The sequence below is a fragment of the Clinocottus analis genome, unplaced genomic scaffold (assembly GCF_023055335.1).
Source record: "Clinocottus analis isolate CAN_PGR_092001 unplaced genomic scaffold, fCliAna1.0.p SCAF_23, whole genome shotgun sequence".
Taxonomy (NCBI): Eukaryota; Metazoa; Chordata; class Actinopteri; order Perciformes; family Cottidae; genus Clinocottus; species Clinocottus analis.
This window is the reverse complement of record NW_027175965.1, coordinates 9819027-9844259: the sequence shown is the minus strand read 5'-3', so window position 1 is coordinate 9844259 and position 25233 is coordinate 9819027. Positions and strand designations below refer to the sequence as shown.

Genomic DNA, 25233 nt, shown 5'->3' with positions numbered 1-25233 from the left:
GTTTAATACATATATAATGGTACTTTACGAGTTATTTGTTAAATACAGTAGGTATGAACCTTTTTTAGATTAATATCGCAATTGTCTCTTGCCAGTTTTTCTAAGAAATTAATAAAGTTATAAACCCAGATCCAGTTCTTCCCGCGTATACAGTAAAGTGTCATAATGTACGACACTTGCCTCCATTTTCCGGCCTACATTTCCCAATTGTTTGGTTGCTAGGTGTTATAGCGTCCTATCTGTGTACTGTTGCTAGCTAATGGCTAACTGACTAATATTGTAAGTGAAGCCAACAAGCCTTGTCGAAAATGGATTGTACACGTTTTAAACGCGGACGAACACGCTGAAAGCGACAATAATCGATTTCTACGAGTGTGTGAAAAAAGGTGAGAATGACGTTATGTTCGTCTTTAACGTCAGATAACGGTAACTGATTAGCTTGTCTGCTGGAAACGTTACAAGCTCGCCATATTTTTGCTAACGTCGGTGTTGTCGCTTAAGTTGAAGTAGTGAGTTAACTTTACATGCTTTCTGATGAAGTTGTTTGAGTGCTCCTCTCACATGAATATGTAATCGTGCCATGTGTGGTTGTTGTTGTTGTTGTCCTATCCTCACAGGCTCTGCAAAATGTTCGTTATTTAATGAGTGCAGACGTCTTTGCTGTCAGTAGACGTTTTAAAGGTTTTGGTCACTCACATGAGTTCCAGGGAGGCAGCCAAGATGGGGGACATCTTGGCAACAGAAGAGGATCTTCTTGGGATGATCAAGGAGGTAACGAATGAGCCAAAACAGTAATTATGTTTTAGAAAATGCTCAAAATGTCCCCTCAATATATAGATACAAATATAAGTTCATACACAATAACCCCAGGTTGTTTGAATGCTCTTGATATGCTCAAGTGTGGTAGGCCGCTGTCTCTATCGTTCATTACTTTTAAACTGTAAAGGTGTATCTTTGGAACATATTACAAGAAGTATAGCAGTTTTTTTTCCTACCATTAAATGACTTCATGGCTATGGCCTTGGAGTGATCATCAATAGAAATCTGCTAAAATAAAACAAGATTGTGCGCCATGTTTTGCCAGTACACCATGCTTGATGTTACATGACATTATAGAGTTTTGTAAACCCAAGAGTTGGGCTGCTTAGGATGACCTAAACACAACTTAATTCTGCACTGGTTAAGGTTGATCAAATGCCACTTTTGCTTGTTTCTGTCTTGTTGTAGTACCTTAAGTTTGTGGAATTTGAAGAAACTGTTGACAGTTTTGGCAAGGAGTGCAAAAGCAAAGGCAAACTTGTGCTGAAGCATCAAGGAAATACTCCCAGAGACTCAAAGGCTCGTGGCATTCAGGTAAATTGTCCAATTATTTTAACACGTTATATTCCTTCAAGTTTCTTAATCAGTTATGTTGGTGGCAACTACGGGATGGGTCGGATGATCCAAGAGACAGGGAGTCAAGACTGGCTCTCTTTTTTTCAACCTTTTTTTTGTTTAAGAAAGAATTGTAATTGGCTCCTTCTCTAAATGTTGAATTTAAATTTATATTATCATGTATCTGTTATAATGGGGTGATATGTAAATTACATTACTGTTAAAAAAAGTACCATATAGTTCTGTATTTCCACCCAAAACTTTCTTTTCTTAACTTTCTTTAACTCTAACTTTTCTAGAAAGACCTTCTGAGCTCTTTTGATGATGGAGATCAGAAAGTGTTCTTTGAACTGTGGACAGAGAATATTCCTTCTGAAATAAAAGACACGGACACTGAGGCCCAGAGCCTGGAGTTTTATCTTTACATCCACTTCACTATCTACCCACTGAGGAGGCACCCTGGCAGACACGTATGTAGATCAGTTTTTTAGTTGTTTCTTTAGGTTTTAATGTTTAAATAACAAGAGCATTACATAGTTTAGATTATTTTCAAACTATATCACGACCAGCTGAACATCACCATGTGTTCTTTGTCAAAATGTCCACTAAGCTGTGCTACAGGCTCGTTCTCATGATGTTAATAACGTCTATAATATGCCTGTCACTGTGTAGGTCTTTGCCGTTTGAGTTTTCAGCGCTGGTAGCAGGCCAACAAACATATCTACTGGAAAATAATATGTGTATGAAACAGAGGAAATGTTTTAAATATTAGATTTGGCTTAACTGACATTTTTTAATTGACTTTAATTCATTTGAAAACCTGAATTTTTTTCCAGGACCGAGCTGAGTTTGAGGAGAGGATTTCCCACTTCAAGCAGTACCTGGAGACTCGCGGAGCAGCTCTGAGCCAGACCGCAGAGTTCCTGCCTTACTACGCCTTGCCTTTCGTTCCCAACCCAACCATCCACCCGTCCTTCAAAGATCTTTTCCAGGTACACAGCTAATTATGGACAATGACCTAGTTGGTTATAGTAATACTGTAATGTAGTGTAGTACTACTACTTATACATGCAACATTATTACCCAAGGCCACCTTCATATTCTATTCTATCTTCTATTCACTTTGTCCTCACCCAAACCAAAAGGTATGTACATAAAGTGATCATAACCATGTCTTCTCCCATTCTACACTCTTCATATGTAGGATTCCTGGATTCCACAGTTGAAGGATAAGCTGGAGCCGTTTCTATCCGTAACACTGAAGCCGTCCAACACCCCGAGGCTGTTGAATTTATACGTATCCTCTACTGTGACTCGCAGAGAAACATATCAGAGGAGATGCGTGGCTTCATTTTTCAACTTTCAGGCCGATGGGTGACACAAAGAACTTTATGTATTTAAAAAAAGAATATATATAACACAGCTAAATAGCTTCAGTGGAAAAATAACTTTGTATTCGGGGTGCTGTCTTACTGGAATGACTGTGACACACTAAATATAACATGAATGTTGTTATCGTATTCCTCCTACGTTTACCCTGCTATTCCATCTCAAAGGGTCTTTTGGCTTTAAAACAATGAATGAGTCAGTGGGGAAAACAACAAAATCTAAGGGGGAACATCAGCGAAAAATCATTCTCTCTTCTGACTGAACTGCACGTTTAGAATCTCAGATCAAATTATTTTTGTAAGTGACTAAAGAAGTCATTAACATTCAGACTGACCTGGTCAATGCTTCAAACATAGCCTGTCTGATGTGCATCTAGAAATGTCCGTGTTTAAGTACAGCGGAGCCTAACCTGACACTATCTCACCCTCACTCCTACATAATAGAAGGGAAAGCGAATGATAACAAGAATTGTTTCTTTTACTGAAAAGCCGACGGGTCGACTTTCCTCTTTACGTATGAAAACTAAACCGTGAAAATAAAACCATCTCCCTCCTGGCCAACGATGAAAACATACACATCTATAAAGCAACGATCATCTCAAGTGCTGACCAAAGAACATTTGTCCACGTCATACTCGCAGATGAAAAGTCACTGGTCGAGTGCACGCACATACATTGCGTACGTGCATGTAAACATTCTTTATGTCCAATGTTTGCAAAGGTGTTAGCCCATAGTCCTTTTTAAAAAAGATCCACCCCTCCCTTTAAAACAAACTAGTGTTGTTCCCTCTGCTTCAAACAGGATGTCTGACTTATTCGGTGCTTGTTTTCTATCCAGTCAAATGTAAGCAAGACACTGTATGCTATGCATCTTTGGATCAGGAAACAAATACAGTAGAAATGTTTGACGTGTGTTCCATTGAGTGCTTGTGCGTAGCCTTTAACAGTAATCATGCAGAGGGAGGGAGGAAGGAGTACAAAAGGTAAATATCCCCCTGAAGTAATCTACCTTTTGTATTTATTATCCATGCAATGATTAAGTCTGTCCTTTTTTATTATATCTGCCATGTGATGATACAGATCCCGACTGCCAATAGAACCCTTTGTGTTTGTCGGTGCCAGTCTCTCAGTGATTTTTTGCTTTCCTTTAAGGCTTTCATTTAACTCTAAGATCCTTTATTATGTTCTGGAGAGGAACAAAGTCTTTGAAATCCCCAAAATCTTTAGTCCAGACTTGCTTAATCGTGTTGGATAAAAATTCCAGAGAAAGATTTAAAACCTTTTTCTCCAAAAGCGTAACTGAAGTCATATTATTTGAGGTTGATAAAGATTCAAAATTACTTGATGATCACCTAAAGATGCACCCAACATCTGAGGTATTGACTGGCAGACATGTAAAAAGATGATAAGCATCCTACTTTGAAATTATTTTAATTTCAATTCTCAGATGACACATTTATAATAGTATACAAAAACATTTGGACCTTAATTTATACAGAGATCGTCACTTATGATATGATTGTTGCATATTTGTTTGTGTTTACGTTGGGCAACTTGTTCCCGTGTGTGTTTGCGTGTCTGTGCAGAGGCCGTGCAGCAGTTACAGCTCCAGTTAGTGGAATCGGACCGGCGCATCACCAGCTACGTGCGGAAGTTCAACAAGATGCAGGCGGACTACCACAACCTGATCGGAATCACTGCCGAGCTCGTGGACTCACTGGAGGCCACCGTCAGTGGGAAACTGGTACGTCAGCTTGACTGTGGGGCCCGAGCTCGACACACAAAGAGACACACACACACACACATAAAAACTAGACAGAGCAACAAAACATGGTTTAATTAGGCTATTCACAGTTGTATATGCAAACATTTGAGATAACAGAAAGGCTTTTTTATGCACAGCAACGTCTTCAACCTGTCCTATTAACGCACATGCACGCTCTTAAATACGAGATGAGAAAGCTGTTAAACTGGGACCTGAACATTGGCATCCCCGCCCTCCCTCTAACCCACAAACGCTGTCCTAAAGCTCATGGGGCCTCCTGTGTTTTTGCAGATCTCCCCTGAGTACCTGCAGAGTGTGTGTGTTCGCCTGTTCAGCAGCCAGATGAGGCAGAGTGTGGTGCACAGCACAGACTTCACCAGGCCTGGCACTGTGAGTGAGAGCACACAGACACACCTCTCTTCTCCCTCTCTCTCCTCCACACCTCACCGGAGGGACAATGACGACCCACAAGGCTTGAATAGTGAGCTATCATACGAGCAGAGGAAGCCCTCACGTCACAGATATTGGTCAAGATAAGGTTGCGTTTGAAAAGGGTTCGTCTTGACATTGAGCAGCCGACCGTGTCGTCATCCTGTTGTTTGGACCCTGGTTTTGCTTTAATACACACACAGTTATGAAGGCTTGTTGAAGTCGAGTTAATTATGCATGACACGACTCTGAATGCAGGAAAAAACACCAGTCACAGTGGCTCACAAAATCTGAAGTTGAAAGGCTGAAAGTGGTGAGAATGGATACTGTACACATGGTAGAGGATAACTCCTCAAAGAGCTAATAACATCCTTAATAACCTTGTTGTTGCTGTGGTTATGACAGCTCTCACAGTGTAACTCTGCTCCACAGATAATCAAACAACTGTTCACACTGAAACAATCCCGCTTACTGTCAGTGGCCTTCATTGTGGTTTGTGAAATCTTGTTTCCTTCTGTTTTGAACTGAACAACTTCTTCCTGTGTGTTTGTGTTTTTCCGTGCGTTGTGCTTTTGTCCACAAAGGGATATTACTCTATGAGTCCCTATGACGATGGCTATGTAAGTTTCATATGTTTTCATCTTTACTTCCCGTCATCGCTCAGGTCCCCACTCCTCATCTTGCTTATGCCTCGCCGTGTCTCCTCCTCCTCATACTCATCCTCTTCCTCCTCCTCCTCCTCCTTCTTTGTACAGTCCCTGTTATCGTCCTCTGGTACCGCTTAGATTATTCTAGTTTATATTGTTCTTCCTCTCAACCCTTCCTATTGGATGTCTGTCTTCTTTTTTTTTTTTTTTAAAGGTAAATGTGGTCCGTTTTGTCCCCACACCGTTTGTTTAATGGTGTAGTTTTTCAAGATCTTCCACACATCTTTAGTTGGTACTCCGCTGTGGTTTATCTTGCTGTCAGAGGAGAGAAAACCTGGATCAGACTCAGGGAGCAGAGACGTCTACTTAGACAATAACACCAACAGTAGATGTCCTTCACTGTCCCCTCGGTCATAAAAGAGTTAATGGTGAGAAGAGGAGACGAGAGTAAAGGCATATCTTATGGAAACTGCATAGTCATATTATTCAGGCCAAGCCTTTTCTTTGTGAGTAGGATTATCTGAAATCTGAGCATACAAGTGAATACAGCTTGAAATTCTTTTTTTTTTATTTATTAAGAAATTCCTTGATATAGTTTTAGCTCCTGCCTCTTTGATATTTATTTTGATTTCTACATTCAACATATGTGTATGTTGAAGGACAGCAACGGGGATCATTTTATTTCATTGTTATGTACAGTATGTGTATCACCTTCATCATAAGTATGCACTCTGTTTGGTCGTCTGTTTCTTTTTCTCTTAAACAACACAGTACAAGTACACGAGGGTTAACAAACGGGATGGCTGTTTCACACTAACATTTATTCAGTAATTACTATTTAATGGCTGAATTGTCTTTTGCACTGACTGCATGGGCGACGTCACCAGACCTCACACCTGTATGTGTGGGGATTCAGCATGTACACACGCATGATGTATGCATGTCCAAAAAACCCCACAAATGACTTCTTTAGACAGCAGCTGACTTGAATGTTTTAGAAGGATAACACTGGGTAAGTCAAGGATGAAAACATGATGACATGGATCAGTGTTCTCCACACTTTAAAGTAAGAATGTCATGAACAGAGTCTGAAATAATCAAATCCTAAAATAATCTGCTCCTCTGTCTTCTTTTCCCAATGTTCCTCTCACTCACAGGCGTCCTCGATGCTACGAGCATCCATCGTGCCGCAGTGAGTCTTACATTTGAAGCTGCTAATAGTTTAAAAAGCGTCGTGATGAAAACATGGCTGACTTGTCTTTGTTAACCTCCAGGAAATCCAAGGAGGTCCCCATGCTGCCCTCCCTGGACTACGAGAAGCTGAAGACGGACCTGGTCGGGGGGTCGGACAGACTGAAGTCCCTGCTGCTCCAGGCGCTGCGCTGGGTGCGTATTCATATCCTCTTTTCAATATATTAGCATTTCATAGAAAGGACAGTGTTATACACTGTGCAGTGTATGTTGTAAAGGTTTTAACAAACAATATGCTTTTCACATGGCTGCCTAATACACCTATTTTATTTACATATTCACTTTGCATGTTCTCCTTTGAGTCTTTACTGGTCTGTTCCTCACGGTTTAGAGACTGACTCGCTCGCTCCCTGGTGAGCAAAGAGACACCGTTCTTCAGGCCTTCATCAGTAACGACCTGCTGGAACGCTTCAGCTCCAAACAGGTGAGATTGTAGGACAACCGCTTGTAATGCAGTCTTAACACTTTATATGTAGTTTACTATTTACATTTCTACTAATGTGAACTGAAATGACAGTGATCTTGATTTCATGCAACCATCAGAGCCAAAGGAGAACATAAGTTCTTGTCCATTGGCCTCGCAACCTAATTAATCCCCTGACTCTAATTTCAGCACCTGAGTTGGTGGAGCGGCACCTTGTTGGGTGCACATAGATATTTCCATGTATGTTATGTTGCTCCTGTTGACGATTGCATACCCTGTAGATGGAAAGGACACGCTCTTTGCTTTCTATGCTATATATAGAGTCACTTTTTATAATGTTCTGGAGAATTCATCAAATTCTGGCACCTGATTTCCCACAATGACACTTAACCCTCATTCTCTTGATAACGTTCCTCTTTGTGCTCAACAAAAGGCCAGAGCAGGAAACCCAGGTTTTATTTCAACTTTCTCCCTTTGAAAAGGCTTTCACGTGTTTGTCTTACATGCTTTATTGTTATTTTTCTTTTCTTTTCACATTCCTTTCCCCTAAGCATTAGTCGTAGGGCGCCATGTTCGACACAATCCCTTTACAGGAGAGTAAGTGATCCTCATCTCACACCTGAGTTCTTTGTTCATGGACTCACCGTGGAGCTCCACGCCACCTCTAAATGACCTTTGAGTCCTTCCCTGTAAGGGCCACAAAAACAGTGGAGGGGTGTCAATTTCTGGTAATTAAATAACATGAGTGACTGTTCTTTGTTTGGCGATGGCCAAAAGCAATAATTACCAGTCCACTGGTCGGCTGGTGGCCCTGCGGTGACACCAGCTCTGTGAACATCCATAAAGCCGTGTGGCTCTCATTGCCACGCTAACTTTACTTCAGGACATTATTATCAATTCTTTAGTTTTACCTTTTGGGAAGCAGTTCTCATGTACAATGACAGTTCATCCAACAGCAGGCAAGTGGATACAAGACAAAATAAAACATCCAATCTCATACAAACATTACAACAAAGCGTCACAATGGAGAGCCAAATCGTGAGAAGACTTTGAATGACCTCGTTAACGAAACTGCTGGAGCGTAAATTGCAGAGATGAGTAATGAGTGGAAATACGTGATGGTAGTTTTATAAATGAATGGATACCAGTGGATTAATCCGCTGGTATTGAGTGAAGGCCAGGCGACAGTGATGAGTTGAAAGGCTCGTATGTTTATAATGACTGATTTGACCTGGCTGCAGTAGATATCGCTCTAAACTTTCCTACGTTTTGTGTTTTCTCAGAAAACTTTGCTTCTTTTGATGAGATCGAAGAACGAGATCGTCCGCCAGTACACGGCTCGTCTCATCAATGCACTGGCCTCCCTAGCAGAGGGTAAGTGCTCCAGCATCATTATTTCTCTGCAACTTGAGTCATTGACTGGATGCATTTGGAGACGAGGATTCACGGAAGACCTCAATGGCTTTCCATTTGGGTTTGAAACCACTAATGATCTCCTGTAGCTGCAACCGTTGGAGACATTTTGTAAATATATGCTGACACAAATTACTTTGATTATGCCCTGAGTGGTTGTGGTATGATTATTTCCTAAAGATTGAGTAGTTAACAGTCTGAATAACAAGGAAAAGGAAAATCTCTCTTCGGCATCCTGGAGTTTTAGGGACTTAAATGCTATAATAATATAATTGTGTTGACCTCATACAGTTGCACCTCCAAATTAATTGGGATATTTAGAGATTTTTATTGTTGAAGCCACTAACTTAGATAACATATAGTGTATTTCTCTGGTCTTTAAAAAAAGAGACAATGTCTTGTCTTTGATCTTAATTTAATGTTGTGTAAACGCTTACAGGTCGGGTTTACCTCTCCCAAATCCCCAGTCTGCTAAGACTTCTGACAGAGGCGCTCAGGACGGAGGAAAAAGACTCTCTGGCGAGAGAGAACGTGCTCGTGGCCCTACAGAAGCTCAGCCTCAGGTAAATGAATATGTTCACACATTTAACATCCTCATACTTTGTGTATGTACCTATATATTTATATGTGGATGTATTCTCTTTTTTTAATCACATTTTATAATATGTATACTGCTCTATATATACATTTTTTTTAAAGCCTCCTGTGGACAGGTGTTGGAATTTAGCATTAGCTATATACACTCAACACAGTGCATCTGCTTTTCTTTTGTGCATAGATATGTGCTATATTGTGACGTCCACATCACATGAATAAAGTCAAGTCTGTTCAAATTGCTTTTAACCCTGAATCCTTCATCATGTGTTGGTAGGAGGAGCCAGCAGACCGCCATGATAGCAGCCAATCTGATTGGCTGGCTGGTGGACGAGCTGCAGGACTCGGACTGCCTGAGCGACTACACCCTGGAGTATTCTGCTGCCCTGCTCATGAACCTCTGCCTGAGAACCAAAGGTAACGGAGACACAGGTAGAACAGAGACACGTCGTGTCATGGCCAACACTGTTAGATATGTTGCTTATACATTCACTTAGATCATGTCCAAAATACTATGCAGTAGATCTGTTTTAGACAGAATCATTTAATGACATTTTCCAAAATTCTGATGAAGGCAGTAAGATATTATTTTTGTGTATCTAGCTGACATTGTGATGCAGGACCAGGGATTGTTTTGGGTGTCGATGTTTTTTCTTTTAAAGCCACAGTGACTCACTGTCTGACTCATGTTTTCTGTTGGATTATTTTATTACGGCCATTAACAGAACATTGTCTGTGTGTGTGTGTGTGTGTGTGTTACAGGAAAAAGGAAGTGTGCAGAGAACGCCAGGCATGTGCTGAAGGTTCTAACTGACGTCCTGGGACACGAGAACCACGAGGTGATGCACACGTCCGTCAACACTTGCACACAGATGTTAGTTCCACAATACATGTGATGTCCGCGCAAAACAAACATGGACGCCGCCTCCGAAACGCTCATCACTTCATTAGTTAACACATTAACACATGAATGCAGCTTCACCGCTAGTTAATCTGTTGAAGTACCACTGTGACCCACGCAGACACACCCGGGACGTCATAAAACTATGTTTATGACGCCTTCAGAGTGGTTGGTTATCTTAATAGGGGGAAGTCTATAAAACATGTCTGCCTGTAATTTTGGAAGGTAACTAAAGCTGTTGTAATAACACCACTGCTACTATTATTATTATTATACATGACATACTGTAATTCAATAAATATATATTTGTTTTTAGATCCACTGGATACGCATTATTTCCTCTTTTTATCCATGTTTCCTTCCCACTGCATGTTCTAACAAGCGGTTACCATCTGGACTGGGATTGTTAATATAGAAGATGTGTGTGTGTGTGTGTGTGTGTGTGTGTGTGTGTGTGTGTCACTTTGCTCTCTCAGATTCGACCGTATGTGAATGGAGCCCTGTACAGCATCCTGTGTATTCCCTCTGTGCGACAGGAAGCCAAAGAGATGGTGAGATAGCAGAAATGTCTTCACCTGCTTGGAGGAAACAGACCCAGTTTGTTGTTTTCTGCTCTGCATTTGTCTCCTTGTGTCACCACACAACCAGCGTTTGGGGGGGAAGTGGCAAGTGTCCACAGGCAGATGACACAGTCATCGTACCGGATGTCAGGGCTGGAGGGTGGGGATGTGGCTGAGCCCCGTCCTGTCCAACAAATATCATATTCAAGCAGATTATTAACACAATTACAAAACATTATCATCAAGTGTTTTCCTCCTCGTGTGCAGAGCGTGGAGGAGATTCTCCGCTGCTACAGCAAAGAGGAGAACCCAGACCTGAACAGACAGATCGAGTTCATCATCAAACAGCTGAACTCAGGTCAGAATGGATGTTTTCTCTTCTATGGAGGTGTACGCATACAATGTGTACTCGCTGTATATGTACATTGAAGAATACAATAAGGGACAATGTATTAACTTGGAGTTTGGTAGTGGTTGCCACATCTCATGTTACATAATAGATCATTGAACAACTACATGTAAATGTAAAGTAAATGGTTTATAATGTGTCAATAGCAGTTATTGTTTTTTTTTAAATACTTTGATCATTAACACTATATAAGCCTTCAGAAAGTATTTTACAAGATGATGCAAAGTGACTTCTGCTGTTTAATCTTCATGTTTGTGTCCCAGCAGCTGATGAAGAGGGCCCCGAGTCAGATGATGAGGAAGATGAGGACGACAATGATGTAGGCGCTGCCCTCCTCGACCGTTACACACTGATATGTTACTGCTTTACACCATCATATTACACACCCGTCTATTATCCAAACTTTATTTTAACTCAGAGCTACATTGGGGTCGAGACCTCATTTACAATAAAGCCAAATAAAAACAAATCATAATCATCAAGAAACACACAATAAGACACTTACATGATAACTACTCAAAAAGTAGAATTAATAAAGCCATAAGAATAACTAAAGCAATTTAAATTGTAATAAATTAATCAACTAAAACAAACTGGAAGAGAAATAGGATCAAGTTAAAAAGTTTGATTGCCCAAAAGGTCAAAGTGTCCAAAACACTGTGTGACCTGCTGTTTAACCTAATCATCTGATTCACTGTCATTGTTTGGTGACAGGAAGACCTCATGGAGACAGAGCTTGATATGGAGGAAGTTCTCCAACCACAGCCCAGAGAACTGTCTGGAGAGAGTCTGCTCACGACCGAGTACCTGGGAGTAAGAGACAAACACTAAGTACACCTCGCACCATCCAAGTTACATAAACACACTGTTTTCTAAGAAGAAACGTGAAGGACAATGAGGCTGATGTTGAACAGTACCTGTGATGACAGGAACTGGTGATGTTTGTACGTCAGTGTGTGTACCAAGGAGACGTTAGATGCTAACCCCTTGTGAACTTCAAGATGTGATGTCATTGTGCACGTTATCTTGTGTTTGTTGTCTTGAGTAGATTATGACCAACATGTCAAAGGTGAAGAGGAAGCCGACCCCTTTGTCTCAACCGAGTGTTGATGAACCTCTGCAGCGGCCAGTCACCCCAAGTTCTCATCGTAACTTCAACGTCGCGTAAGTTAAACACACACACAGACAACATCAGTCTAAATGTCAGTTCTTATGCTTCTTAATGCTGTCTGTGAGTGTCAGGGGGACTGGAACCGTGTGGTGAGGTTTAGGCTCTTGCTCAAGGGAACTTTAGTTAGACATTGTAAAGTAGGCAATTATTTTTTACGATGATGTGTAAAATAGCAGAATGCCAAATCTAGAGGAAGTCATGTGACGTCCAGCCTCGTTTACACACGGTAGCTCGTAGTCAGACCATTAGATCATTTTGACAATGATCGGGCCTTCCCTTTGTTCCTCCACATGGACGAGGAAGTCCCTGCATCTATTAAAACTAGTGCAGAAGGTCAAAGAAAATACATTTTCCCAATAATTATCACAAAGCCTGAGTTGTTCAAGTACTGGAAAGGGACGAGACAGCAGCAGCAGACTGACACTGGAACTGGAACTGCTTTGTCCTGAAAGGCAGATTATTATCAATCCAACACTGTAATCCAGACTGCACAGATGAATGTTATTCCAGAATAATGGATATGACGGCTGTAAGGGAGCTTTGACTAACAGCAAGTTATGATATGCTGCTTTTATAATTACTCACTAGAACGGTAATGCTCATCTTTATTGATGTGGCATGTGAACAGCTGCACGAGTGAAGTTCAAGGAAAACCATGAAGATGAAGTTTTTTAAGATGCGCCGTAAATCCAATAATACAAACCGCAAATATGAAAATCCAGAAGCAACACATGAGCGTTGTTGTCTGTGTGTTGTGTAGGGACTATCGGTCCAGCGGCCAGGGGGACGAGGGCAACCAAACCAGGGAATTCCCCTTCAGCAGGCAGAAGAGCGAGGAGGGAAGTCTGCCTCCTTCGCAATACAACTCCAGACCTCCGACGCGCTCCGGCAGCCGGCCCAGCACCGCCGACTCCCTGCGCCACAGTATCGGTGTGTGGACCGTGTCATTTACCTCCCAGAAGCTCATTATGATTTATAATTCCCAAAGTATGGAGATAAAGCTCTCGTATGTCCTCTTCCCCTCAGACTCTGAGTGTGGCCGGTTGTCCCAGGAGTCAGACGGGCCGTATGAAGGGAGGGCCAGGAAGGGATGCTCCCAGGAGCAAGAGAACGGGCAGTCTGCCAGGTAACTGACAGACGTATGTTATCTACACACACACACACACAGACACACACACACACACACACACACAGAATGAGGGACTGTGTGGTGTTTTCATTTGAATGGTTGAAACAACAAGAGATCTTCAACTTGAGCATCATTCCATGTTTATTCCTGTGCGGCATCATATTTCATCTCTCTCTCTCTTTCTCTCTCTCTCTCTCTCTCTCTCTCTCTCTCTCTCTCTCTCTCTCTCTCTCTCTCTCTCTCTCTCTCTCTCTCTGTTACAGACTGAGTAACATTTTCTCAGCCAGAATCATTGACATTCAGTCAGAGTGAGCTTTGGGTTATGGAAATAACAGAAAAGATGGATTTAAGATGAATAAAGAGTACAACGTAGGAAAGAGTTCATTAGTAAGTGAAAAAAGAAAATAATACATATACAACAAACTCCTGTGTGTGACTTCAAAAGAAGCAGAAAAATATAATAAACAAAACAATAACGCAATAAAACCAAAGTATCTCATGACAAGTCTTCATTTTATACGTGCATTTAGTTTCCTTAAAGAGAGCCACAGTGGCACTGAAACGATGCAAACAAACATAAACATGGTCAGTCAGCGAAGGTTCCTGCAACCCTGAGATGTGTGTGTGTGTGTGTGTGTGTGTGTGTGTGTGTGTGTGTGTGTGTGTGTGTGTGTGTGTGTGTGTGTGTGTGTGTGTGTGTGTGTGTGTGTGGTGTGAGTGTTGTTTTGCAGCACTCTGTGACTCAGCACCACCAAGCTGCTCTGTGAGTCTGTGACATGCGTTTAAATGAGCCGTTCCCACAAAGAGACCCATTCAATCAAAGCTCCCCACTTTCTCCTCTCCTTTAAATCCAAGAGGAACTTGACTCCTGAATTCCACGAGAGTAATGTGTCCCAGGAAACCGCTTCATCCATCCCTCCTCCCCCCATACACGTAAAACACCTCCACAATACAGACTGCAGTCGCCTCATTTCACCCCCGTTTGGAGGCAGCACTTTTATCCTGAGAAAACATTTCAAGACTGTCGTTAATGTTGACGTGAACAGAATCTTAGCAACATGGCAATTTGGCCAAATATCAAAAGAGACGATGTACTTTGCTGACTTTTTTGTTTTTAGGTTATTTCGTTCCTTTTGGGGGGGGGGGGGGGCACTCAACGTCAAACTTATTCAAGGTGACACCTCGGGGTGCAGCCAGAGGCCAGAGTCCATTCAGACTGCAGAGTTATAGAAGGCTGTGGGTGTTAATGGAGGCGATCGCTTCCAATGGACCAATGTCAGGGCTCCACCTGTACGTCATCACCCTCACACACATACAGACACATCACACACACACTCGTACATGGACACAAGGGAGGAGAGAGAGATCTGACACATAAAACTTGCGAGACTATTCTGCTGTTATCCTGCAGAACCATCGTAAAAACAAAAGGACCCGGGGTTACAACACAACTTGGTGGCCATTTTTGCAACTTGTATGCAAATGTCGGCTCCCTGCTCTACAGGGCTGAGCCTGCCGGGTTGTTAGAGCCGGCTGGCGTTCATAGAGCGACGTTATGCTGCAACATTCAACTAGAGGAGATGTATCAGGGAGGTTGGAGCCAATGTGAGCAGAAACAAGAACGAGGTGCCTGAAATCCATCCATCTGTTATGGAAACACAATTCTGCACCGGATATCAGTCATTCAGCTCCTGTCTGATAAGGACATTAGCAGACATGATTACAAAGTCCCCTTGTTGTGGTTTCATTCATACAATGGCGTGCTTTACCAAAGCAAACACTTTTATAACCTGATGCAAAGTAGCTGCCAAATATTGCGTCATTTGTGTAAAAGGATGCAACTCTTAAGTGTGAATACATCCCTGTATTGTGTCAGAGCATGTGTGCACACCGGGAAAATAGAGTGAAGATGCATGTTTTGTTTTTTATGTCACTGCAGGAGAGTCGTGCATCACTGACAGGTCAGACAGAGACACCGGCCTGAATGTGAATGTCAAAGTTTAGATTAAAAAAAAAATCGTGATATTGCAAAGTCAAGTCCAGAAAATATGCAGGTGCACTTTCCTTAAACACATGCACGTGACATTAGTTTTGATCATTCAGAAATGTTTAACCTGGTCCTTGAAGACGGAGACACTCTGCTTCTAATTGTAATCACATTATGATATTAAATATTTTATATGTTTTATAGTATAAAAACCTGCAATTCTGAGGTTAAAAAATAGCTTGATATCCCCAAACGTAATATAGAGTTGCAATACATGCATATATTTATGAGGTCTGTACGGTATGGATAACCCTCCTGGTGTCTGTACACACTCTGTCTCGTCTGGCACGACGTCTCCATAAGTGGAAGCTATCGACTGAAACGAGTGAAACGGATGCGATCGTGTGTCGGGGGCGAGAGGCTCGTGCGAGGTTGACGCCGTACTCAGGAATGTCAGGATGTCAATGCCGTGAAACCTTCTGTGAAATCGGATCTGCTCGTGGCTCTCGTGTCCCATGGTCACTGAGCAGCTCATCAGATAAGAGGAAACCTCTCAGAATAACTCCTCCAACCGACAGCAAGTGAGAAATAGAAAGATTCATAATGGCTGCATTCAAAAGGAACCAGAAGAAGTGTGTTATAGTTTGACTGTTTCATAAGCCGATGTCTGTTTACACGCTACATCTTTTCATTGGCTGTGACCTATTGCTGCACAAAGCAAACACTGAGCTTTATTTCTTCTCTGTCTCCCTCTCCTCGTCGTGTCCTCGTCATCATCAGTGATTTTGTTCCTGCGTTTTCGAGCCAGCCCAACGTTCCCCGTTCGCCTGAAGCGGCGTCCGGCCAGAACAGCGGCGCTCACCGGGCTCGAGGCCCGGCGCTGGCGCCCCAATTCTCCCACTCGGAGCCTCAGCAGAGCGGCCGGCCGGACTCCGCCAGCTCCACGGGAGGAAGAGGACCGCAGAGTGGAAGTAAACACACGCACACCGGCCGCGCTGGGAAACTTTGGCTGATTTTGAGGTCCAGTGTTTGTCCAAAAAGTTGGCTTAGAAACACTCAATCGAAAGATTAACGAAGGAGTGAACAGAACAGAAGCTTTCTGTAACTGTTTGTCAGTCTCTATTTCAGTTTATATGAATAAAATATCCCTCAAGAGAACATGAAATCCTTATATTGCTATGCTAATACTATCACACAATAAAACTAGCCACAAATACGTTGGATACATTTGGACAAGACTCTTCTCTCCTGGTCATTAAACAATCTCCAGGATGCAGGAGAGAGTCCTTCAAATGCAATATTACCATAAAGCTCATTGATCTGGTGGTATTGTGGGTAATTACCTGATACTACTGAAGGTATTGAAGGCTCCATCAGTATGGATGAGATGGCACAATCTCCACCATCACAGGATCACAGATCTAGTGGTTCACTTGACCTTTGACCTCTGTTATCCGCCTGTGCAACTCTTCCACGATCACAATTCAACTTTGCTCCTTTAAGACTGGGACATGCAACACGTCTCATAAGAATAAAGACGTCTCTGAAACGTGTTTAATTAGAGGAAGATAAATACAATAATAATAGCAACAACGACAGACAGTTGATGGTTTTATTCAAATCACAGCGTGGACATTGTTTTTGTTGGCAGTACATACACATGACTGTAAAAAGAAATAAAAGGGCGACGTTAGTTTTTTCTGCCCGCATGTATTTGTGGTTATCTCCACATCTTAAACTTAAAACTTGAGTCGCTGCAGGGCCCGACCCGCTGCTCTGGTGCTCTTAGTTGGGTGATAACATCTCCCCATGCTCTCATGCATCCTAACTGCATTTGATGAGCGAGTACCTCCGGCTCTTACGCCGGCTGCCCTTCCATAAAGCCTGTAATAGAGCCTAATGGGACGTCCAAGCCCCCACATCCTCTGGGTGTGTTGTCCTCATGAGGTCTGGCAAGTGTCAGACATCTATCGACTTATAGGGAAGCCACTTAATCGTAGCTCCACTTAAAGGGCAATAAGCAGGCAAACTAAATAAGTACACTTTTACTGTGAGCATCTTGAGCTTTTATTGGTATGTTCCCAGCAGGTTTCGTTCACTATCTTTTTAATTTATTTTCACTTGAAAGCAGTTCCTGCGTACTGTCGGGCGTCGTTAGGCCTAATGCGCTCTGCTCGGTGCAGTGTGGCTGCAGAGAGCGACCACACGCTGAGACGCGACCCCCTGTGGGCCCGATGCGGTGAACGCATCCCATGTGACCGGCAGAGACGCTCTTTTGGCTGGAGAACGACGGGGGGAGGCGAGTTTGTAGCCCGACGGAGCAAACGGCGGCGTGCTGCACGATCCTCGTTGACAAGGCTGACAGATGTTGTGTTGCAGCTCGAGAACGTGCAGGAAGTATTTAGACTGTCGCTCCGGCCCCGAGGGAAGAAGCGTGACGAGGAAATCAGGTTTTCTTTTCTCACAAATAGGAAGAAAAGATCAAAACAGAAACCGTCATTTTGGATTTGAAGTTTTATCACGATGACAACGAATAACGTTTATTCTTCTTGGGTGAAGTTGAATGAGGACACGTTTCCGTGTTTGAGGGAAAACCTTCCTGTTAAACTGCTGAAAGCATTTAAATAAATATAGTTTTACTGTCAAAAAGTTTGACGAATTAAAGCATGTTTTACATTCATCTGCTGAACAGAGGAAAATAATCAGGCCAATTTATTATTACAAGCAAATTTATTTTATACAAATGCTCTATCCGGCATTCAGAATATTAATATCGGAGCTAGCAACTATTTGTTGTCTTGTCTTGTATATCTTGTAAAGATATAGAACAGTAAGGTCATAAAACAATGGTGTGCGTGTGCGTGTGTTCTTGTTCCGCCGATGGGGACTTTAACCTTAATGCACACAGCCCCGCGGGGACTTCTTTAAAAACGTGTCCGGACCTTTAATTTTCTTTTTCATTGATAAGTTCAAATCTGATTGTCCTTCACCGTCTCCTCCTCTCAAACCTCCCGCCCCTCCCTCCTCCCCTCCGTCTTGTTGTTCCTCCGTCAGGCAGCCAGTCAAACAGGAGGTGAGGCTGTCGCCGTGAAACAGCAGCATCGGGCTTCCTGTAACATCATCCCCCCGAGTTGTGATCAGGGTCAGGGCAGCAGAGATGGCCGACGACCAGCAGCAGCAGCAGCAGCCGGAGTCGGGCTTGAACAATGCGAAGCCTTGTGGCTCTCCGTCCTTTTCTTCCCCCGTTTGGCTTCGGCTCAGACTTCTTCTGTAACGTGATATGGACAATAACCTCAACCCCCAGCCGGCCGCCCCTCTGCAACTTGTTGTCTCCGTCGGCTTTGAGTTCCTCCACACGCTCATCCAGGTGATGGATATGAGCAACGTCCCCCAGCCAAGAAAAACTAAACAATCTGTCACAAGATGCAGGTGATCTGGCTCAGACGTAAAGCTCTGAGTTCAAGAGGAAGTACTCGATCATCTTTCTGTGTTTCTGACAGAAGTACATCACCATAATGTCTGTATTTAAGTCTGAATACAAGCTGACGTGAATGCTAATTTCTTTCAGTTATCATCTTAAATCCAACAAATCTGTCATCTTCTGATTTTCACTACATACTGTATATATATATATATACATTTTAGCCATCCGCATGAATAAATCACTTTACCGCCTTTTTAAATATAAGATTGAATAGCTGCTTGTTTAACAGACAGACTCCGGTCTTGACTTGAGCGGTCGGGCTAGTGCATGTGTTTTTGTTTGTTGTATATTTAGAAGTGTTTATTGCTATTAACGTACAACACCATCCATACAGGTGTGAACATCTTGAATCCAACATTGTTTGCGTTGTACGTTCGCAGTGTTTTCCAGGTGATGTACAGTATATTTAAGTTGACTGCTGCTTTTCTGTTGTAATGTGTTTTTGATGGATTTTGATACCGTTCAAGTGGTTTTAAACACGTGTGACATGTCCTCTGTTTTCAAGTCTTCTATTAAATTGCTGATGCAGTTGAAGCTCTGCGCTGCGTCCCGTTGGCTCCTGCTGAGAGTCTTGAATCATAAAACTCCTCCTCTTCCATAATTACGCAGCAGGAAGACGTCTGCTCTCGTGACGTGTTGTGTCGCACTCGGCTGTCAGCTGTCAGCCCTGTGGACCTGCTGAAGCTGAAGCTGTGAATGAGTCCCTGTGAAGGAGCATCATTAGCATTCAGGAGCGACTCTCAGATCTGTTGTCCCTCATTGCCACTGGATACTCGCGGTGGGTTGACTTCAGCGCTCCTCGACTCAACCCGCCGGCTGCTCGCACACAAAGTGGACCAGGTTGAGTTTCTCATGGGGCAACACGGAGTTCAAGGCTGGAGACGCAATCCGTATAAATGTGAACTGTTCAAGGTTTTGCGAGGTGTTGAATCTGTAAAGCAAACAATGAAACCGCCGTTCAACGTCCTCGAACTACATAAATGCAACGGAGTCACAGACCCGACAGGGATGAAGTGCTTTTCACAGTTGTGACGAGAGATGCTGTTGGCGACGGGACGTTGCCGGCAGCGACGTTGCCGGCAGCGACGTTGCCGGCAGCGACGTTGCTTGCAGCGACTTTCACGTACGCAACCACTGATGAACGTCATAAAATCAAAATCAGAATCAGAAACGTTTTTATTGCCACGTAAGTTATTACAAACAAGGATCAATAATGATAATAATAATAAGAGTAAAGTGCAATGAGGGAATGAAAACATGTAAAAAAAGAAAGAAAAAGACGTCTTATGCCCTCTTCTCTCAAATCAGGCAATGCAAGTGTCTAAGTATGTAAAGTAGTAGTAGTACTAGCAGTAGTAGTAGTAGTAGTAGTAGTCTAAAAGTACAAAGCCATGAATTCCCTCTTCCTCCTCTTCTTGGGGAGGAAGAACTCAACATGGAGTTTCTCTCCTGGTGTTGCATCAGTGACTGATTACAAGTGAACTCTCATGTGTGACATTAAATGAATGACAGACGAATCCCACCGAGCACATGAAGGGTTAATGTTAAATCCATAATGATATTAGTAGTTAAGTCCACATGCCTGCTGTGTAAAAGGGCTTCAAACAGACGTCCTGTCCATCACAGTGCAGTGAGGTTCCTGTGATCAAGGCGTCGTCTCCTCGTCTTCACTGTCAGCTTCCCTCTGACATGCAGCGGCTGCAGGGTTCATGTTCTCGACAGGTTTCCTGTCCTACACGCGTGTTCTCTTGAGGCGTGACGTATGCAGCCAGCGAGCCGCCGCACAATGTGAGGAAACACGCCGCACATGACACACTGACGCACTGGCGTCCAGCTGGCCGTGTGACCCGAGCTGCTGCCGTCCAGCTGCAACGAGGACGGACAGGAAGCTGCTGCGATCCATCAAAACAAAATGTGGATAAGGACTCAAACGGGGTTCACGCACGGTGAGAAAACCATCAACAGTTACTGCTTTCATGTCACTGAAGAGTTCTGACTCTCTGGGCCTCGACAGCAGCTCCTTCAGGAGCCATTGTACTGTTACAACGCTGGATTAGAAACAAGCAACGTGCAACTCCAAGAGGCCGGAAAGCTGGCGATGATTATCCAGCAACACAAAGAATATTTTCATGTCTTAAAACAATATTTCTGCTTTTTAAAATCTAGGTTTTTGTAGTTTCAGTAATCACATCCTTTAGTCGTCACACCGACTCATCTGAGGAAGCAGCTGCAGTTCATCACAAAGAGCTTCATGTGCTCAGACACACACAACTTTACCCACTTTGAACTAAAGTGGATCTGGATGATCATCCACTGCAATGGCACGGCAAGATTATGTCATAATCCTACCTTGATTTCACTTATAAAAAGTGTTTCTCGTAACCTGAAGACTTGTTTCTGCATTTCCTTCAAAGCAGAGTTGAGAAAGCAGAACGTTAGTGATCATAACTGTAAGAATGTCGGCCACAGCTACAAAGCTAAAGGACCCAGATGGTCTTGTTTTTAAGACTCAAATCTTCCCCAACAGGAGCATCCTCTACTGCAGAGGACCAGTAGCTCTCCAGATGTGTTTATCAGCAGACGGCCATGTGCTGCATGATAACAGGTGACGTCAACCAAGACGACGCGACGCATCAGTGTCTCCGTCTGCTGAACCCGTTTCCTTCAGAACGGACAGACAAGTGACCGTCGTCCTTTTGGCCGAGGACACAACTCATTAATAAAACATCACATATTGACAGACAACATTCTTGTCAGAGCCCTGAAGAAAGAAGCTTTTGTCAAAGTTAAAGAGACATTTAACAAACACACCAAAGACTGAAGCTTATTTGGAATTCACCTTTTATATTTTTGACCTTCTCGGGAATGTCCTCACAAACTCCCCGTTAACTTTTAGCGTGAAGACGCACACACACCTTTTCTGTGTGTAGACTCAAACACAACACAACTGGGTTTGCATGTGTTGTGGGACACAGTGCAGTCTGTGTGGCTGTATTCTCCAACAGGAAGAGGATAAGGAGATTAATCACTGCCACAGATGAGACTGCATCAGTCGACCAGCGAGCCACGCTGACGGCTTTCCTCTGGGTTTCCTGCACCAGGTTCATTGTCTGTGACACTTCTGGTATTGACGCTCCAGGTTGAAAACAACAGTTAATACTCTAAACTCAACTCGGAGACCCTTCAGAAAGAAGACAGGGTCAGTTTTCTGCATCTGTGTCATATGAAGAGTCCCATTAGAGAGAAGTGTCGGGTCCTGAGTCTCGCTCAAGACTCACATCAAGGAAATGCCCTCTCAGGAGACAGGAAGTGGATGCCGTTTCAAACCGCTTGTTATGCGTCGTCTTTGCTTCAGCTGCGCTTCTCTGCAACCTGCAGGGCCCGCCGGGTGTTTCCAGCTGTCAGGTGGCACCAGACGAGGGTCGAGGCAATAAGTTTATGGTTCATAGAAAACAGAGAATGACAAAACAACCACCAATTAGCTCGATCTAAAGTGAGGAAACAAGAGTTAAGAATGTTATCGTCAGTTTCTGAAGAGGTGTGGATGCTGCAAGACGCCGATCACAAAGTGAACACAGCAGGTTTCCCAAAATCATATCATGTAAATCATTAATATCTTCATTATTTGTGGGACGCTGACGGCCTGAATCAGTAATGTATTTGAAACCAACAGGAAGGTGTGTCAGCACTTCAAAAGCCAGGAACCGCAATCTGCAAAATCAGCAATAAATCTGTATTAAGTGAATCCAGTTTGGAGTGTCGAGGGTATTTTTCCGATGGCCTCGTGCAGCCAGGTGCTGGTGACCTTCTGAAAGCTTGTTGTTTCACCCCGCGGGGGCCTCTGGGTGTTTACACAGGGGGCCGGTGTTTACCTGCAGCCACAGCTGTCCGGGACGTTCACCACACAGCCCGACCACGCCGCCTTTGTTCCATCGGCCTTTTCAAAGATGAACATCCTCAGATGACGGCTGAGTGGAAAACAGGGAGAAGAAAAGCCTCGTCCTCTTCCCAGCAGCGCATTCCTTCATGGTGACTGTGGAGCTGAAGGGCCCCTCACTCGAGGAGGAGGAGGAGGATGAGGAGGGGCCCTGTGAGCTTCATCTCAGGCTTGAAGAGTCGGCAGACTGAAAGGTAAAGTCCCCCAGGTGAGTTCACCCAACAGAGGATTAGAGCAGACTTCCTCTGAGCCAGAAGTAGCAGCAAGATTTCATTTTTTCTTAACAACTGTTTATTTTTCTTTCCCCCCCTCGAACCCTCCGGCTCACCTGGACTTCCTCATACCTGCATGAAGCATGAACAAAAGGTGAACTGGTACAGGTGACTGAGTGATTGATCACCAGTGACAGAGTGATGCAGGGAAGGACACGGCCGGGTCACATGATGTCATTTCATAACTCTGCTATCTTATCACAGCTCATTCATGGTGAAACAAAACGGTTTTGACATTTTTGACATTTGTCAAACAAGCTCAACTTATAGAAGATTAATTTAACCTTTCACATAGAAATCAGCACCTTTGCAGCTGCAGGTCGCATCCCGGCAGCTGACTCGTGTGGACGTGACTTCCTGTCCTCTGGGTCCAGTTCTTCTGGGCTCTGTTTCGGCATCAGTGAGCGGCGCTGCTGCAGCCGAGCGACAGAGGAGCGACTCCGGCGTCCATCACCACCTCGCTCAGCGCTGGCGGAGCCCGAATCTGCACAGAGGAAAAAAAACAACTAATACGGGAAAAAACAGCATCAGCAGGCAACAGGATGCACATGGTGAAGGAGAAGGATGGAGGGCTGGATCCAGGAAACAGAGAGAGGAGGAGAGGAAGGAGAGAAGTTGGATCGCAGCTGTGTTCGGACATTTTGTTGTTCTTTCCCCCAAAAGAGGAAGAACACAAGTCTGAACGAGGGTTCATGCCGTCGTGCACGCTGCACTTCAGACTGGCTTCTCAGATTTGATCACTTTAGAAAAAGAGAAACTGTCTTTTGGTTTCCAGTAAACATTCACGCTGCAGCGACGCTTCCCTCTGAAGCCTCACCTTGAACCGTCGCTGTGAAGGTGACACATCAGATTTCTCTCCGTCAAGTGTTTGAAATCCTTTGTGACAGGATGTGATGGAGAGCAAATAAAACCCAAGGACTTGGCTCCTCAACCAGGAACTCTTGAAAAGTGTATAAATATTACTGAAAGTGAAGTAAATCATTGTGACTCTGTTAGTTATTAGGTGTGTGTGTGTGTTGATGGGGGGGTTTATATAAACCTAGGAAATTTACAACTCATTAATAAGGTCCCTTCCTTCTTTTATGATGCTATTCTTCTTCATTCCTATGTTTTATGAGCTTTACTTAAAGCCGTGTTTGTCAAATTGAGATCAGAAAAGCATGAAGACAAACATCATGAAGGTTAGACGTTAACACGTTAAGCTACGTTAAAGAATTAACACTTGACTTTCACGCAGGACTCGAACAATGGAGTCCTTCATCAAGGTCCCGTGAAGGTCAGCTTGTGTTTGTTTGGCTGGTTTGAAGTGTTTGTTGTGCAAAATAATACAAGTGAGAGGAAAAAATATGTATTTGACTAATGCGGAGAAAAGTACATTTAGTGAGTCCTTTGGGTATACAACGTATTAACTCATCCCTGCATCCTGTGTGTGTGTGTGTGTGTGTGTGTGTGTGTGTGTGTGTGTGTGTGTGTGTGTGTGTGTGTGTGTGTGTGTGTGTGTGTGTGTGTGTGTGTGTGTGTGTGTGTGTGTGTGTGATCTCTGCAGCCTTGCCTTTAGCAAGCCGGATCCCATCAGCGTGAGTCCTCAGCACCTCGGACCTCAGCTCACATCTGCATTTATCATGAAGGATTCTTTATGGACGACATTCATCTGCTAATCAAACAATGTGAGGCCGTTGTGACATGTGCAGTTATGGGTGTGTCTTTTTATGGAACAATAAAGCTATGGTCATCGCATGTCAACCTGCTTCCAGTGAGACAGTCGAGTCAGAGTAGACACCAATAGAAACAGATGATGGCAACATGAGAGTGACATACATTATATATTTAGGGTTAGTTTAATTGTGTATTTTATGTAATCTTTTAAAATGTAAATTGTTTATTGATCATCTGAACTTCTCCAGAGACGAGAGAGACGCAGGAATCTGAGTGCATTTACTTTCTTATTTCCTTACTTTCCTTTACTTAATACTTCAACTCCACATGTTTCGTAGGGAAATCGTTCACTTCTCGCTCCTCTGCAGTTCTACAGCTGTGATGCAGATGCTTCTATATGGTGACGTATGGTGCCACGTGCCAGCCCCGTATGAAGTGGATC

The 25233-nt window shown here is 43.4% G+C and overlaps 1 protein-coding gene across 5 annotated transcripts; it reads left to right on the top strand.

Moving 5' to 3' along the window:
- The first annotated feature begins 222 nt into the window (after positions 1 to 222).
- Positions 223 to 24731, top strand: LOC137793387 (lisH domain-containing protein ARMC9). 5 transcript variants are annotated; one of them, XM_068589485.1, is made up of 26 exons: positions 223 to 386; positions 618 to 771; positions 1228 to 1353; positions 1674 to 1844; positions 2211 to 2366; positions 2579 to 2671; positions 3721 to 3745; positions 4349 to 4506; positions 4819 to 4917; positions 5541 to 5576; positions 6761 to 6795; positions 6878 to 6989; positions 7186 to 7278; positions 8562 to 8652; positions 9131 to 9254; positions 9563 to 9702; positions 10048 to 10124; positions 10663 to 10737; positions 11014 to 11104; positions 11422 to 11474; positions 11870 to 11968; positions 12204 to 12319; positions 13087 to 13256; positions 13353 to 13452; positions 16223 to 16413; positions 24682 to 24731. In XM_068589485.1, exons 2-26 carry the CDS (start codon positions 697 to 699, stop codon positions 24714 to 24716), a joined length of 2541 nt encoding a protein of 846 aa, XP_068445586.1. In that variant the 5' UTR covers positions 223 to 386; positions 618 to 696; the 3' UTR covers positions 24717 to 24731. The 5 variants fall into 5 exon arrangements, with proteins under 5 accessions (XP_068445586.1, XP_068445587.1, XP_068445584.1 ...); XM_068589486.1 differs by lacking the exon at positions 24682 to 24731 and adding an exon at positions 18497 to 19000; XM_068589483.1 differs by lacking the exon at positions 24682 to 24731 and having other exon boundaries at positions 708 to 771; positions 16223 to 16665.
- Positions 24732 to 25233: the final 502 nt, after the last annotated feature.